The sequence below is a fragment of the Haliotis asinina genome, chromosome 14, assembly GCF_037392515.1.
Source record: "Haliotis asinina isolate JCU_RB_2024 chromosome 14, JCU_Hal_asi_v2, whole genome shotgun sequence".
Lineage (NCBI taxonomy): Eukaryota > Metazoa > Mollusca > Gastropoda > Lepetellida > Haliotidae > Haliotis > Haliotis asinina.
The window spans coordinates 11,035,201-11,053,668 of NC_090293.1; the positions used below are offsets into that span (position 1 = coordinate 11,035,201).

The 18,468-nt window shown below is 41.6% G+C and overlaps 2 protein-coding genes across 2 annotated transcripts in view; one reads left to right on the forward strand and one right to left on the reverse strand.

The window, feature by feature from the left end:
- LOC137260914 (titin-like) overlaps positions 1-477 on the reverse strand; it is a 41,980-nt gene extending 41,503 nt beyond the window's left edge. The window contains exon 1 of the mRNA XM_067798450.1: positions 87-477. Within this exon, the coding sequence (XP_067654551.1) occupies positions 87-270 (184 nt within the window). The 5' untranslated portion in view covers positions 271-477. The remainder of the gene's footprint in view (positions 1-86) is intronic.
- Positions 478-2,161: 1,684 nt separating this feature from the next.
- The window catches only part of LOC137261818 (glutamine and serine-rich protein 1-like), a 34,909-nt gene continuing 18,602 nt past the window's right edge, over positions 2,162-18,468 (forward strand). The window contains exons 1-3 of the mRNA XM_067799603.1: positions 2,162-2,195; positions 9,759-10,005; positions 14,784-17,987. Of these exons, the coding sequence (XP_067655704.1) occupies positions 9,879-10,005; positions 14,784-17,987 (3,331 nt within the window). The 5' untranslated portion in view covers positions 2,162-2,195; positions 9,759-9,878. The remainder of the gene's footprint in view (positions 2,196-9,758; positions 10,006-14,783; positions 17,988-18,468) is intronic.

Consider the following 18,468-nt stretch of genomic DNA (forward strand, 5'->3'; position numbering starts at 1 on the left):
TCAATATTCCGTTTCAGGTCATACACAATAAACATTCAAATACGTCACGTATGAACACTTGTTCCCACGAAAACATTAAAACTTACCATTCAGGTCCTCTAAACTATAAGTTGGTCCTTCGTAAGGCATTTCTGCGACTTCAGACGATACTTGTTCATCTGATACTTGTGTCTCTGTTGGCGAGTCAACCTCGTCCGTGGCAGCTTCGGCTTCGTCGGAAATCAGTTCATTTTTCACCGCTGGGTCCGAGACGTCTGCCTCGGTTTCCATTTTCCCGGTGATTGGAGGCTTTGCAGAGTAGATATATAGGAATATTAATATCCTATGGACTCAGAATGGTATGCATTCGTCGAATATACTGCTTCATTTGTTTCCTAAATCAGGAAACACTTTCAGCATTTTCCATCGGCGCATGTATGGTCGATCTCGTATCGCTTGACGAGACAGCATTGCATTCTGGGAGAAAGCAGTAAACTCTTTCCTTGATGACTACTGTTAGTTGTTAACGGCTTCTGACTGACGTGCCAAACATACCGTTATAATTTTAAAATCAAAGCCCTGAAGTGAGAATTCTAACTTATAGACAGGATATCCTGTTGTTGAGATGTTGTAAAATTACTTTCATGAAGCAAACACTGCTTGGCTGGGGATTAAAGATAAAGAGAAAACTGTTCCAGTGAATGTTGAGAAAAAGACCATGATCCGACGGTTTGCAGAAAAAGTACTCAAGTTTCAAGTCACACAAATCTGTAATGAATTAATATGGATTATTGCTTCTCCCTTTCCCAATAAGCTACTATGGATATAGATTATCAATAATTGATAACTGTGTCATGTGGTCTGTCCCAGTTCAATTCTCTCTAATTTATTGTTCCATGGGTGTCAGTCACGAAACTTTGGTCTACCCATCTACACGCTGTATCCCCGGGCAATCGGGCGTTCCTGGGATTATTTCGAATGTATGACCACAAATCGCCATCTTGCACCACAATGTGGAGGAAGATTCATATTACACACCTCTCTGGTGTGACAGTTGTTTGAAAAAACAATCAGTATGCAAAATCATATTTGTTGCCGTTTGGGGGTTCATTTTCTCTGCATGAGGCTGTAATAACAACAAAACGTTTCCTTCAGGGCAATGTTTCAAGTAGATCATCCCATCAAATCTGGTAAAACCGGGTAACAAAAGACAGTTATCCAATGTGATGCCTCGCACCAGAGACCATATGATATATTATGTGGTCTCTGCTCGCACAAAATAAACAATGGCTGCGAAGGTAATAGACTGTGATGGCAAGTCTACCCTTCCTTTTAAAACTCATGAAAGAAAAATGCGCAACCAATTCAAGAAGTATAATGGAGATATTAGCGGATCCATTGTTTGTACTTGTAGTTTTAGTAGTTTACTGATACCTATACACAATTGAAATAATACCCAGCACTGTGACAAGATTAACAATTGTTGCGCTTCAAGTTACTTGTGTTTTAATATGCCAAATTTCTTGAGTTCCTGCAAACAAGAACGTCATCTGATTTAAGTATCTAAATATCCAAAATATGCTCAGTGGATTATCTCGTCATTAAAAAAAATTAATTCTGATTGCATTTCATAACATACGTTAAAGATATGGAAAAGTTTTTTTTACTTCGGAGTCCTATATCTTTAAATCTGCAAAAGGTATATTTCATGCGAGTCATACAATTAGATGGCGAAGACCGCTGTCTTATTTGGAAATTGTTTATTTTTGTTTTTGTAGGTTTCAGTTGATTCAAAGAAATTTGATGGAGGAGCAAACATACGCTCCGAAGCGTCGTGTTATTCACTATAAAGATGTTGGCATCCACAAATCTTGTTTTCCTTATGCATTACACTTCTAAATGGAGATGACAATTATATGGATGAATGCCTTCTCTAGATACCGTTCAAAGATCTGAACAAGTGTCTTGTTAATTATTTCGTCTTTTTCTTTCACGTAACAAACAATCTGAACAACAAAGAAAGCTCTTGCAGGTGTAGATCTCTCAATACTTCAAATATTTGTAATGTTTTACATACATATACAGGCATACATTATTTATATCTGAATATGAAATTCGACACTGGGTTTACTGTCTGTGACGGGCACCTGTTGTTACTTAGATAAACAGTCGTCATGTTGCTATCATCTTATCGCTAAAAATTTTACAAGATGGCGGTGAGTTGTTCAAGAACTTCATAACTTGAGTTGGTTGTTATATTATCAATGTGCCACAAACTATGCATTATTTTTAGGGTGTAGTGTCCTTTGTTTGACTTCATTATTCCTCAAGGTTCCCGCAACAACCTATTGCAAAGTAGCTTCGAACGGGAGACAACCGAGTGTCTCGTAAACAAATTTGCTGATGACGAATTGTTTTGATAGTTGCATGAGGTTGGTGGAGCATTAATTTATCATGTATACAGTTGATACCGGCGAATTCTCAGTTACGGTATGTGGTTGTTCTTGTGCACCTATTACAACTGTAACGAAATTATTTAGGCGTTAAGAAAACCTAGGTGCTTGTCTGAAATCCTCTGACAAAATGCAGGGAAACTATCAGTGGTAGCAAAATGATCAGAACAGATTTCACTTGTAATGGCTCAGGGGTGATCAACTAATGAGAGTCAAAATGGTTTACAACTGATGTGTGACATATTTGGACCACATATTCTAACACATGGTAAATTTTCATCCATTTTGAGATCATAATAACATCAACTGATAAACATGTTTGGATCCCATTTTCCCCTATTTTTTTTTGATATCCTGGACTAGAAATGCATGTTACTATTTGTTAGGGAAAGTTACCAAGCCAGAAAAATGAATCATGCATTGTATGCATTATGAGAACGTTTGGTCGTGTAAGTGCTCAATATACATCTGAGTTGTATTGGTATCATTATCAACCAATGCTGACGTGTTTGTTCTTCACTGTGAAATTGGAGGGGGTATTTTATTAGGTGCCTTCTGCTCTGCAACCCAATTCGACTGTAGTATAGTTAGTCTTTTAGTGTTAGCCACATTAATCTTGGAGTAGAAAAAACCTTAACATGAAGGAACAACCAATAAAGCTAGATTGTCAGGAATTAATCTCACTCAAGGAAGCATATGATCATGAAAGGTTTCTTTGAATCATTAAACTTGACTGATGTGGATTGTTTCATTTTAGAAATTATTTTCTGTATGTACCGAGCAAAATTCAAATGAGAAAGAGCGTCTTTCTGGTTCAGTACATTCGGACAATTGTGTAGGCCTATGTACTTAGATGTTATCATTCATTTAGGGTATTGATGGTTTGTATTTTTGTTGCTATTGTTGTCGTTTTTTTGGGTGGAGGGGTGGGGGTGTGTATTGAGTATGATTTTACTCCTCTGGGGCTAGTCTGGTTAGAAGTATAACTCCAATTAGCGGATATTTATGTTTGGCTTATCTTGCGTAAAATACTGTTTAGATTACTTCAAAATTTCATTTGTTCATTCACTGCCTGTCATATGTCATATGACAGTGTGCTATACATACAAACTTGTAAGGGAGATAGAGCCCTTTTGTACTGTATTCATTGGAGTTTTGGTGTGTAAAAGTAAATACATTTTTGTAAAAATGGTATTTTGCCAAATAAATAGATTTGATATATGTACAAGAAAGGGTATTTTTGAATCATAGTATTGTTATGATATTGGATTATGAGCCAGGATATGCATACAAAATTACATTTTGAAAGTAATGGTTAAAGGTTATTTATTTTGTGTATTTGCACAATATTAGAACTCCCTTCTAACTGTCAGCCTTCTATTCAAGAAGTTGTCAATGCATTTCTCTCATGTGCCACTCAAATTCAAAACCATTTCGTTGTTCACAACATATTCACTTTAACATTTTTGTTTGTATGTTTATAATCTGAGGATATCTTTTTACAGTTACACTTTCCCTTACGCAATTGCTGTTGGGGGTTGTATATAAGCTGCATGTCCTAAATGTTTGTTTGCTAGTGTATGATCAACTGATTTTGATCTGTTCTGTCTTGAAAAGCCTTGGCCATAGTGTCTGATAGGACTTTTTTGCTCTTTTTTTTTAGACCGAATGAAAAGAACATATTTAATGCTATTTATGTTAGGGTGCAATAGTTCACCATACCTCTGTTTGGTATGTATCACAGTACACAGCTCTTGGTTTGATATGATTCAGTTTGGTTCATTAACTATAAAATTTGATGGGATAACCTTTTTTGTGGAAAGGCACTGTCAGTTTGCTTAAAGCTTTGAGAAGAAATTGTCTTGGAATTGGGACCGAAATGAAAGTGCCTTTACACGATCTCGCTCATCCCAGTGAATTAACATGAGTATTGACATTAGCAGTCAAAGAAATGTCAGAAACGGTAGCTGTATGAAGATGTCATCTATAATTGAATGACATGGAATATGTGTGGTCAGATTCTGAAAGTAATGTGCGTAAGGTGTGCAATATACTGTTTCAGCATGAAAACCAAACATACCATGTTTTCAAATTGAATTTCAGTGTACCAAACCGAAATCAAAATACCATGGTGTTTTGTTGCAGCCCTAATACAAGTGTGTAATCTTTGGTCTACAGTCAGTATTTATGGTTACATTTCTCAAGAAACTGCAGCAAAGACAGAATTTGCAATGAGGTACAGAACACCCATTTTGATCAGTACATGTACAGTAACCTTACCTCACTGTATTTGACTTCCTTCTCTCTAGAATTGGGAGTAAACCAAGCAAGCTAATTCGTTGTTACTTCCTGTTTTCATTACAGTGATTCATGTGTATCTAGGGGGTGTTGGGGTTACATCACGCCAAAGTCATGTGTTTCATATTGCTGGAATATTGCTGAAAGCGGCACAAAAACTCAACTCATGTGTATCTAATTTAGTATCTATGACAGATTTTATTGTTTCTCCCCTTAATGTAAGGCAAAGATTAACAGTCAGTAGTGTGTGTTACCAATCTTATCTGTAAAGAGGGTGGCTAATTAGTGTTTGCCCTTGGCATAAATATTTATTTATAGTCATCATGACTCCATGGTGTCATGAAAAGGAGTCATGGTCATGTTTTTAGGAGTTGACTTCAGTTTGAAACCTTATTCAGCTGTGATTGTTTTATAAAGACAAAAACAACAGGGTAAGGCAGGCCAGGTATTTTAGCAGCTCTGAACATTTTACTGGCAAACAAACTAAGTGGTTTAAAACAATAGCAATTCTTTTTTAAAAGAGGCCCCCCCTAGGGTACTTACAAGCATTAAAATGCCCATTTTAAAATCCTACGACAGTTGTAACCATATTTTTTCAATAAAATAATTACAAAACAGAAAACTTGTTTTTGTCTTGTGAGACCACCGCTACAGAGCCCACTGGCCCCCCCCCCAGCCAAGAACAGGTAACTCTAATCATGAACCTCGTACCTCACTTTGATGCTGTCATTCTGTTGAATGGACATGGGTGGTGTTTATTTTTAGTATGCATTCCTACAGATACGATGAGTGTAAAAGAATCTTAATCTGTATGTATGGTCCCTTTTTTCACTCACAGGCATCAGATGGACTTCATATATTGATATTGTCATTCATCTTCTGTTGTAACTTTTCTGTGGGTACTCTGTTTTCCAGCCTTGTGGCAGGCAAAATGGTGGACTGTGCCACTGTGGTTTCTTTGCTGCATGTTTTTGGAGCAGGTAGTAGAGAGCTCATATTATATGTTTGTATATTATATGATAGGCTTGCCTAAATTCTCTCTCTTTTCAGCCATTTTATCCAAAGTCATTGAATGATAGCTTGTTCGTTTCAAATCACTCAACTTTACTCACTAGTACATACACGCAGATACAGCTACACTTTTTTTCTGCTTTGCAGTTAATGTTTACTGCAGTAGTATTTAAATGGCTGTAGCTTGTAGTATTTAAATATCGCCATGCGTTGTATCTATTGCTGTTATTGCTGTAATGTGTTTGCTGCTTCAGTAACTCTGATGTGGTCCCATGAGTTGCAGTTTAAGCCCTGTGCATCATGCAGTGCCACACTACTGCCACAGGATGAGTCATAAAGTGTGCCTCCGGTGTTAGCCGAGGGTGCTTACAACTATCAAGGATGTTTATAATACAGCCTTGCGTCAATATTTTCCCGTTACGTTAGTTTGTGTTATGTTACACATGTACACATTCCATACTTTTACACACAACGTGGCTCAGTGTAGCAAGGTTGTGCTCTTTTCTTTTGCCGGGGATTTTGCGCCTCTGCTACTGCTCCCCTATATGCACCTAGATCTACCCATGTGCACCAGGGGAAGCCTGCTATTTCAGGCTACTCCCAAGTGTTTGGGGACCAGGGTTCAAGCACAGGCCCCGATGTCATTCAAGGATTAAATAATTTTTTGAAAAGGAAAAATAGAAATTTTTAGATGACCCCGACTTGAAATGCTTCACAGTGCAATATATCTTGACAGTGCCGGACACTTCAGTGTACCCCACCCGCCTGGTCTGCCGATCGCTGCGCTGACATCGCATGCAATCGATTAAAACTTCATCTAAACATAATCATGGGTTATTGACCTGTCGATCACCACTCAAAACGCACACCAGTTCTTTATCGTTATTTCTACAAGTCATTTGAAAGCCGATTTTGACTCCCAACTAAACGATCTTGACACAGGTCTGTCTGAGTGCTTGAGGTACCTTGATTTATCAGGATCCTACATTGTGGACAAGTTGAGTCGTTTTGAGGTACGTCTCTTTGCACTACTTTGAACTATACAGAGTAGTTTTGTCCCTGAGGCAACTGAGAGGTAGAATCATGGCTGTGTTGCAACAGGTGTTGTCCACGTAGGATACCTGAACTGTAACATAACTGTTCACCTCCGTGGGGGAAGCATACTTCCAGCAAGAGGCCTCATGCGATGGTGCTCTGCCTATGTAGCACATTCTTATACAGAGCTTTGTAGCTGGCATGTACAGGGTTAGGCTACCTCGGTGGCAACCCAGTCCACCTTGGAATTGCCAATAACTCTCAAATGGCTGTCTGGCCCTGTTGTTTCGAGGATATCATCTCTCTCACTTCACTTGTTGTCGTGTAAGACGGTTTACGTGTGGCGGTGAACTTTGGTCAAAGGGTCAGGGACATTTATGCGATACCCACCGACCCAACACGGAGTGTATTTTATACTGATCATAATATTGCCTTCCGTGTTACTGTTCATATCAAACTTCAGCCGCTTTCCCAGCCTTCCACACCGGTCTGAGGTAGAACAGGCCTTTAGCTACGTATACTTGCTGTAAAAGGCGACTATGCTTGTCGTAAGAGGCGACTAATGGGATTGGGTGGTCAGGCTCGCTGACTTAATTGGCACATCATCGGTTCCCAATTGCACAGATCAATGCTCATGTTGTTGATCACTGGATTGTCTGGCCCAGACTCGATTATTTACAGATCGCTGTCATATAGCTGAAATATTGCTGAGAGTGGTGTAAAACTGATCTCACTCACCCACTCACTCACTCTCACACCAGGGACTGATCCTAAGATTGCTCTCCCATGCGAGTTACTATCATTGCCGATCCAAACAAGCGGGATCCGTACAGGTGGCAGGAAGACTGGGCTGTCTCCTAGCAAGCAGACGTTAACTCTTTGGCTTGTTTCCATAATTGTTTGGTCACCATGCTAAGGTTTACCTACCTCAGAGGAGTTGAAGGCAGCCTTAGTAGGGTTAACGCTGCTTTGTTGGTAATATACAGCAGCATTACTCAGTGAAGTTCTGTCATTCCTTGGAGCTGGGAGAAAGCCTTCATTTGCCATTGCTGACGTTTTTCCCTATACAGGGGATTTTTGTACATTCTCACTTTTTCTCTCTTCCCAAGGTTTGGGGATTGGGGGGTCTTAATCAGCACATTGGGTGATGTTGATTTACATATACCCTCCTTGCACCTGAAGCCTTTGGAAGGGGTGTTTTTTCCTGTTTCTTCACTCATACAATGGTGCTTTTTTCCAGTTTGATTTCCTGAGAAAGTTTTTATTGAGGCTAATAATTTCTGGGGTTTTTATCGAGGTCCCGGTAAAACTTTCTTCCTAACAGGAAGGGTGCAGTCGAGCATTAGTTAGCAGTAATTAGCTCGAGTCCTGGGTCATTGGCTCGCTATTCCCACCTTAGCCTCATCCCCGCACTCAGTGAGTGTGTTTTTTCTACTTTCATCTCATTCATGGATTTCTTTTATTGATGTTGTTTCCAAACAGAATACTGCTACCGACTCTTTGTCTTTGGGAGTCTGTGTCATTCTTGTAAGCACCCCAAGGAGAATGTCTTTTGCAAAAGAATCAAACAAACCTGCAGATGTTTCTGATTCTTTGAAAATTAAAAAGAGTCCTCCTTGGGGTAGGAACGCCCACCTCCGCTCATTCTGTCTGTGTTGATTCAGTATGGAAAGTGAGGTATGAGGTTCATGCTTAGAGTTACCTGCTCTTAGCTGAGGGGCAGTGGGGTGCCTGGGTGGTCTCACAAAACAAAAAAACGTCAACTGTCTTAAGAATTTTAAAATGACCGTTGTAATGCTTATGAGTACCTTAAGGAGGACTCTTTTCAAAGAATCAGAAAACTCTACAGGTTTATTCCAATATATAAGTTTGGATTATCTGAACTAAGGGCCCAGCAACATTGCATCAATAATGACGCAAGCTTCTATAGTCTGAATACTGCTACCAATAACATACTCAGTGAAATGCTGATCATAATCAGAACATCATACCAACTCTGTTAGTTTTTGTAGAATATTTTTCCTTGAAATAAAAAAGTTGTTTAACAAACTATCATTAAAAATATACTGACACAGTTCACTATTTGTTATGAGGGAGGAGTGCAGAGAAAGGGACAGCCAGGTGTGCGAGAAAGCATGGATACAGCCCAGCCCAGGTTAATGATTAAATAACTTTTTCAGCACTTGTGCACATGCTTCTCGAACACGTGGCTGTGCCTTTCCCTGCACTCTTCCCTCGTAATAAACTTTGAACTGTGTCAATATTTTTATGATAGTTTGTTAAACTACTTTTTTATTATTAGTACAAAATTCTGCAAAAACCTCAGAGTTGGTACGGTGTTTTGATTATGATCAGCGTTTTATTGAGTATGTTATTCTTATTAGCTTTTGAGTTGCATTGCAATCCATCGGTCTGCTTTTGAGCCAAACGGACTGTAAATTCGCTGCATATTGAGATAATTAGTGTGTCAAATACACAGGTTTACTGCGTCAGGACAAACACTGCCTAATAAAATTTTTCATCATTTTTGACATAGTTGGTATAGTGCATGAAAGTAGCTCAATTATTTACAGACCACCGCCATATATATAACTTGAATATTTTTCCTTATCCTGACTCGTGCTTAACTGCTTTCGTCATGAGTCCGGATAAGTATAAAATATCAATTTTATTCAGAAAATTACATGTTGCTGTGTGCAACATAAACTAAACCCAAAAGTTAATGTTCAGTTTGTAATTTTTTGTCATCTGAGAAAGGCAAATTCTGTATAAAACAGCATTAAACCAAACCGAGTGAGTATAGTTTTATGCCACTTTTAGCAGTAGTCCAGCAATATCACATTGGGAGACACCAGAAATGGGTTAAACACATTTTGCCCATGTGGTTAATTGAACCAGGGTCTTTGGTGTGACAAGCAAACGCTTTAACCACTAGGCTATCCCACCGCCCCCAAACTGACTGTTGTTATGTTTGTGTTGCAGGTGCAGGCAGTGAATTGTCAGCTTCTGTTGGTACATTCAGCCCTACCTTGATGAAGTGAGAATCACACCAGTATCACAACATTGAAGCCTGCTTCAGCAGCTGAGCTAGCAGTGCCCACAATGGACCCCAACCCTTGGAACTACAACCAGGCCTACAGCAGGATAGGCTCGGGGAGCCTCCCTGCAAGCCATGGTGGCATCAACAGGCTAGACTTCCCCCTCCTAGACCAGGCCACGCTTAGTTCAGGTGGGTTCATTTCAAGACCACATTGGGACTCAGGGTAGGAATAGTGTAGTCTTCAGTGGTAGGGCTGCAATGATTCAGTTCCTTTCATCGAATCTGACGTCTTTGTTTCGATTTTCGATAACCATTATCCCTATTTTTTCCTTATCCTGACTAATGCTTATTATGCTTGTCTCCTCCTGTCTGAACATAGTGGAGCACTTCAGTCCCTTGAAATTCCCTTCATTAAAGCAGATGTAATATCATTACTCACCCACGAGTAGCCTCCCTTAAGCCTGTACCTTTGATGTGCAAATCAGTCACATGACATGGCATGCTCTTCACTCTCTCCTTATTCGCCCTAGAGGACAGACATGCGAGTACCGGGGTACTGATACTAGTTTCAGCCTTATAATCAGCTAAATTACAGCTGCGTTTGGTTTTGGATCCATATATTTACATCATGTAACAAAATTATTACGAGGTTCTACATAATTTGTTTGCCTTTTTAACTTGTATTCTTCCTTGTATGTTTCGTAACATTTGATGAAAACTTGTTTGTGTTGCAAATATCCGTTCTCGGCAGTTGATACTCATTTATGTTGTCCTTCTTGCACTGACATTTGTTCCTTCAGCTCACATTGTATCCTTTGTCAAAACTGAACTATTCAACTCTTTGGCAGTTATATATTTGCTGTTCTTAGTCTTGCAAAGGATTATAATAGAAGGCATAACCTAGTGATGTCGAGTAAAAATACTTATAAAAGCACTAGTAACAGTCTGTTGACTTGGGTAAAAGAAATTATCAGCTTCAAAGACTTCATCAAGTTTTTCACAGAATTTGATATCCTTCTCTTTGGAGATACCCCTGTCACATGAAGCAGATGTTTTTGACGAACCCCTCCCCCGATCCTCCTGCCAGAGGTTCAAGTCTTCAGTTGACCTACAGCCATCACATCACCAAGTCCAACCCTACAGCCATCACAGGCATGAGGTTTGTCATCCCCTTCGTCTGAACCACACAGTTCAGCACAGCTTCGACCTGGGTCTGTTCATACAGCAGTTTACAGAGAAGATGATGTCCATGATGGAGGAATGTGTCGTGGAAGGAAAGAGCCCCACAGTCGTCCACTCTGATGTCTGAACCCTGCGTAGCAGTTCTACAAGTATGTCAGAGCAACTGGACCAAGATTGCAGTAGTCATGAGTTTCTGATGAAGATGCTACGGACAGCCAATCAGAAGCTCGCCGTCAAGATGATAAAGATGATGTGTAGTAACCTACATACAAGTATCCAGTTCAAGTCTGCATCGCAAGACATCAGAAGTTTACATTCTTTCCATGTAGACATTGTACAAGTCACTGTAAACGTGGGTCATTGGCATCGGACTTAGAGGATCATCATAACTCTGTGTGCAGGAATCATCGCCTAGACTACTCACTGTGTGATTCACCAGTGCGAAGGCATATGGACTCTCCTAGAGATGGTTATTAGGAGCGCTCACCTGCGCGCAGCCCTGCGCACATGGACTCCTACCATTATGAGGATGGAGATTTTTCCAGATGCAGAAGTAACATCTTGGATTGCTGATGGTTTGGAATTAGAATCATCTTCCAAAGAATCCAATGACACACATACTTACAAGATGATTGACGACGTTTTTGATACACTCACCATTCCACCAATTGAATCTATATCTAGGGTTCCGGAGAATCTATGTGTGGCATTTGATAAAGCAGCTAAATATCAGGGTCAGCATATACCAATGTTCAACCTCTGCAGCACATGGAACCGTTGACCAAGCATTTTGACATAGACAAAGATTACAAGCTTATGTCAGAGTCTTGCAGTAGGACTTATAGTGTTCAGGATAAGAAGATGGTGCAGTTGGCTACAACTACCTGATGTTCATTTTACGGACTTGCATGATCCAGAGCCATCAGCGAAACCCTGATCTCACAATTCAAGGACTCAACCTCCGAGGAACATCACATGATCAAAACGAAGACCAGATATTTATCTCAGAAAACTTGGCTTTGACTTCTGCTGGATGAACTCTTTTGAGGAAGCAGGGATTACTGTCGGCATGTGCTTGGAGTGAAAACTATACAAAGCCTTTTCTTAGAACTCCTCAACTTTATTTGGGGGTGGCATAGGCGAAGTTGCCAGGAATGTTTCTTAAGAGTCCCTTGAAGTAATGATGATTAAATCTATTAACACATTCGCCAACATGATATGTCTAATGTCTAAATGTTACTTAGCTAAATCTAAGTTTTCCCGGGTACAGGAGGCCAAGGAAAAGAAGCTTTCTACCTTTGTCGCTCTTAAGGGAATAGCAGGACCACCCCGGGATGGGGATGTTCCCCTAAAGGTGCCAAGGGTTCCAAAAGCTGAAAGTCAGATTCAGAGCAACTGGCACCTTCCATCCCCAGTTTTTCCAACAGAACCATCGACAGTGGGTGGACATGTCCAACTTTACTGGGAAAATTTGATGATACTACAGCACAGAGTTCTGCGCAGAGGATACAAGATGGAGTTAGGAGCCACTCCACCAATGACAAGAGATCCGATGGTGTTAAACTATACAACCGACCAGATAGAAAAACTGGACGACGCCATCACAACTGTACTTGCAAAAAATGCCGTCGAGGAGTTGGACCAAACTCACCTCACATGAGGATTTTATTCCCCAATTTTCTTAGTTCCTAAGAAAAACTCCTGAGAAAAGTTTCACCTCATATACAATATGAAGAAAGTCAACATGGAGTATTTTGTCAAGCCCGTAAAGTTCAAGATGATACATCTTCCTCAGTTCCGATGACTGGTATGTCCTGCAGATTACCTCGCTATTAGTGGAGCGTCCTACCATTTGGAATATCATCGTCCCCCTGGTTGTTCACTCAACTGACCAAACCTATCATGTAGTATCAACATCAATGAGGTCAACGCAATGCTTTCTACCTAGATGATGGGATTCAAATACATCAAGATCCAGTCAAGTCAAGACGACAACTAGCTTTCACCATTCATCTATGAGTGCAGTTTGGATGGCTTGTAAACCTACTCAAGTCGGAGCTAGAACCATCGCAGGATCTGCAATTTTTAGGGATACGATTCTGCACACAGTTCAGAGTCGCATATTTGTCCTGGAAGATCGTTGGAACAAAGTACAAGACATGATAAATGGTCGAGTCTATGCGCACGTCTCGGAACAGGCTAGCATCAGTGATTATATCCCTGTGTTTGTATGCTATACTTGTTCCTGAAGAAGGGATTGTATCTTCACTTCACACAGGTGTAGGACACTAGTATATCTAAAAAACACGGAAAGATGTCATAAATAAACTTTTCGAAAAAGTTTTCAGACAATTGTGGTCTGCAAATCTACAATGATGTTTTCAAGTTCCCATGGAGGTTTACAGGATGTGAAATACATGACAACCACAGAATCCAGGATGTGACATGACCGACCACTGATTCCGTCGGATTCCGTCAATCATAATAAGCATGAGTCAGGATGAGGAAAATTAGTTATTTTCTGATTAAAATTGATATTTTATGCTTATCCTGACTCATGAAATCAACCCTCCGTCCTCCCCTCTCATGCCAATCTAAATATCCCTGCAAAAGTATTCGGAGAGAGTGAAGAGCATGGCATGTCATTTGATTTGCACACCAAAATGCACAGGCTCAAGGGAGGCTACTTGTGGGTGAGTAATGATTTTACATCTGCTTTAATGAAGGGAACTTCAGTGGATTCAAGTGTTCCACTATGTTTGGATAGAAGGAGACAGCATCATAAGCAAGAGTCAGGATAACTATATATTATTAATTTTAATCAGAAAATTACATTTTGTGATTTGATATTTTGAATACTTGTTTAGATTATTTACACATGGCCAGAACATCTCCGACTTCAGCAGTCTGGGCCGCTGAAAAAGGCAAAATATGATTGGTTGTCTCTGAGCTTAATATCCAATGAGAAGTGTTAGTATACACTGCCAAGCTGATGATGGATTTCACACTTTAAAGGCCAACTCTTAGAGTTAAATTAAATCTGAAGTTTTTCCATGTATTAAACATCGAATAAAAAAATGATCAAGCTTAAGGTCCTTTATTGAAAATAGAATCGAATCGGGGTCTGGGTGAATCATTGCAGCCTGTTTAATGAGTAGGTTGACTGAGTGTCATTGTACCAGTGGAGGGGATTTAGTAATAAGTATCTATCATGGGATTGTCTAGATCTGTTCCTCAATAACAGCGATTTATGTCAGGCAGTTAATACATTGCCGTTATTAGCAGCGGATCATCTTGTAGAATGGTGAAGAGTAATGATTATTTATGGACTGCTCCTGGTGAATGACTGAAATACTTGTGAGTGTAGCATTAAACAACAAACAAGTCATTTGGGAACTGGATTAGAATTGGTCTCTTTCTCATTATTGCTTCTCATAATGGACTGTTATGTTGTCATGCTTGGTGACATAGTTTTGGTGGCATTCCACAATCACAAGCCTTCAACAAAGGGCACTTAGTATATGTAAGATTAGAATTCAGATTTTCTTTTGAGCAGAAATATGTTCTTATTCAAACATAGAATGAAGCCTTATTCAGTGATCATAGTGATAAACTTTCTACAGCTGATTGGCAGATGAAAAAATTCTGATTGGTCATTGGGTGGGGAGGTAATTCTCAGTTGTCTTTTAGAGAATAATTTTTGATTGCTGAGGAAGGGAGGTAATTCTGATTAGTTTTTCAAAGAAACAGCAATGAAATCTGTAGCTTTTGATTGTATGTTTCAGGTTTTGGCCTCTCACCATCTCTGTCCCCCCATGCCAACCTGACGTCCCGGTCCCTTGGTGGACTCTCCGGGATGAATTACTCTGGCCACCCACTGCACACCACCATGCCACAGTTCCTGGACCCAATGGCACCATTACAAGCCTCCTTCTCAAGCCAGCCCACATACAAACCAATGTCAATGGGGCAAAATCCTTTCCCATTTGACAGCTCGGCAAGATCCTCCACAGAGGTCCCTGTCACTTACTCCCCTGCACGCTACTCAGCAGGGACTCCTAGTTTGTCAGCACACACCAAAGCCCCTCTGTTTTCTCCACAAGAACTGACATCTTCAAAGGATCTGGCAGCATCTTTTGCAGCATCTTCACAAGGTCTTACTGCTGAGACAAGCCCGAAGGGCTGGGGGCTATCAAACTTCCTCCCAACACCAACAACACCATTTGGGAACATATCTGACACCCTGCCCAGCGACTTTGGCTTGTCTCTTCCTCAACCTCAACAGACACCTCCGCCAGCTCACAGCTCGGGCAGCCGCATCAACACCATCCAAAGGAATCCATATACAACAGACATGTTATTTGCTGAAAGCACGCGACCAGTAAAAAATCCCCAACCCCTCCACTCTCCAAGAGATCCGTCACCTTTCACTAGCGTAAGCAGCAGTAACTATGGGCGGATTTCAGATGCGATCCAGTCCCCAAAGTCCAGCCTGCCACCTCCAACACCTCACACTTACACAGCTTCTCCACCGGAGATCGAGGACCTGTCCTCCCACTCACAGGCTCACCCCATTTACAGCTCCTACATGTCCACGTCTTACAATTCTATACCATCAGGCAACCCTGTGTACAGTTCTTCCCAGTTGCAGCAGGACATGGACTACGATCCTGTCAGCCCAGCTACACCTCTGTCTGAAGCACCTCAGCCTAATGACAACCCATTCACCACTGTCTCACTGCAAGATCTGGCGGCACTAGGCACAGCACAGAGTCCAGTCCATGAGAAGCCTCACCAAAGAGAAACGAGTCGAGACAATATCTTAAATCGTGAAAGTGTTCTTCTACATCAAGAGAGCATGTTGCATGCTTCTCTTGAAAAATCGAATCGAATGTCTAAAGAATCCGCCCATGTCCAAAGCTTACCATCTCACATGACAATGCAGCACACACCACCAGGAATCCACAATGGGCAGAACATTCAGAATGCTGCCAGTCCAATGCAGCAGTCTCCTATAAGTGTTGGGAGCCCGCAGATTCCCATGTCTGTGTCCAGCCCTCAGGTTGCAATGCCACTAGGGAGTCCCCAGAGTCTCATGCCCAGCTCCACCGTGGTGCAGGCGCCCCCACCCATTCAGGCGATGGCTGATTCTACAACGAAACCAAAGCGAGGGGGAAGAGGAAGCCGAGGAGGAAGGGGTGGTGGGGGAAGGGTGAGAAGGAAGAAGGACGAGGAGAATAATTCCTTTATGGGAGAGATCCATCAGCCTCCTATATTTGCCAATGAAATTGCTCAACATCAACAGGCGCAACGTCAGCCACATCCAGCATACAATGACATGGGCCATTCAGCTTACCGACCTGATAGTCGCCAGCCGGAGTTGAGCCAGACCTTCCTTCACTCAGACATGGGAGTGGATTCCTCACTGACTCCAGGTCTTCAGAGACAAATGTCTGCTGGACAGACATCAGAACCCATGCAGAGGTCACCCCTGGAAGAGAGTCTGGTCAGTGTTCAGCAGCAGCAGCAGCAGCAGCAGCAGCAGCAGCAACAACAACAACAGCAACAACAGCAGTCCATTCAGGACCAGATGACCACAACTCATCGGACCATGACAATGTCAGAAGATCTTCTGAGTCGTCATTCCTCAATGTCGTCTCTAAACAGCGGACATCAAGCATCACCAATGCAGGAAGCGCTGTCCATGAACCACCAGCCATCATACTGTGACAACATAGTGAGTGGGCAGCACTCCTCACCTTTAACCAACCCATCACCCCCAAACCAGATGACAGTGGATAGTTCCCACATTGTTAGAAACACAGACAGTTCCAGTATGACCAGTCACTCTGCCCTCTCTGACTCTTCCATTGACCAAAGAGGCTCTGTGCTCAGTGCTGTCAGAGAGACAGATGCCATCATGTCAGGTGCTGATCAGTACACCATGAATGGATTTGTAGATACCCCATTCATGGATCAACTGGCAGACACGCCCCAAGCTGTGTCCCAGCCAATGAGCTACCAGCAGCAAGGTCACATGACCATGATGGACAAGAATATCATGTCACCTGACATGAACAATCCTAACTCATTTCAGGATGCGATGAATAATGGCATACACATGTCACAGTTCGGAAATACATTTCAGATGCCCCAGGAACAGCACCATCTCGCCAACATAGACATGAATGCAGTCAGTCAGGCCGGATCCACCATTGATGAGGCCACATTTTCCAGTCTGTTTGGTTCTCCCAATAATACTGATAAGGGACGGCGCAGGACCAAAGCTGAACAGAAATTGATGCCAATTGTTACCCCGAAGGTTGATGAAGATGAAGAGTTGGCTCACCTAGCATTGCCTCCACCTGCTGCCAGTGATCCTATTTCACAAACGAAGGAGGAGACAAGGGTCAGGAAGTCTTTTGGGAGTTCCTTCCAGGACTGTTTCCTGAACTATCTCATGGGAAAGAAGCAGGAGACCTTAGAGAGTCTCAGTAGTGCTACTATACATAAGAAACCGCAATTGCCAAAGTACTTCCCCGAGCCAAGGAGACCACGGCCTCCATCACCACCACCCAAGAAAGATTCCAAAAGGTCCAGCGGGTCATCTGACGAAGGCTCCTTCTCAGGTGTCGGCTTCTCGGACAGTGATAGTAGTGAAGAGAGTGTAGCTAAGACAGTTCAAAATGTGATTTCACAAATGAGTGATGACGACTCCAAGGACAAAGTGAAAAAATCCAAAGATTTGACAATAAGGATTTCTGTGCCATCATTGAAAAAATTCCCCCGTAGTCCACGTATACGAGGTGCTAAAGCAGGGAAGGCCCGAGGGCCTCGGGGATCAAAGGTGAAAGGGAAGGGTGGTGGTGAAGTCGTGGATGGTACCAAGCAAGATGGGGAGCTCCCACCTGCTGAAGAAGTGCCTGTCATCCAACCAAGGGAACGTATTTCAAGGAGGGCAAAGGAGAAGGCACTGCAGAAGAAAAAGAGTAAGTGTGCATGTTTTGTATCTACAGAAATCCCAGGAGTTGAGTGTTCCAGGATGATCCCTTCATGTTTGATCATTTAGTTGAAGGAACAGTGATGCTGAATATAAAAGCAAACAGCCTTAGTGAATGTTCGAAATTTATGGCTAAGGTGATACTGGCGATTTGTATGGAGGAGTATGTACAATGTGAATGACCCCCCTAAAATTATGTACATAGTAACTGACGTGGCCACATGTCATGTATAAAATCAATGACACCCCCAACCTCCCCAGAACAAAAGAGGTAACTCCTTAAAATCATCATCACCATTTCTAGACATAAATCACAAACGTTCCCTTATGGACACTTTTGACATCTTTCATATGTGTAACTGATGCAGTATTTGTGCAAACATACACCTGTAGGCGCATGCAACACGTGCACTTGCACACACAGAGAGAGAGAGGATTTCACTTTGCAACCAAAATGCGTAAGGCAAACA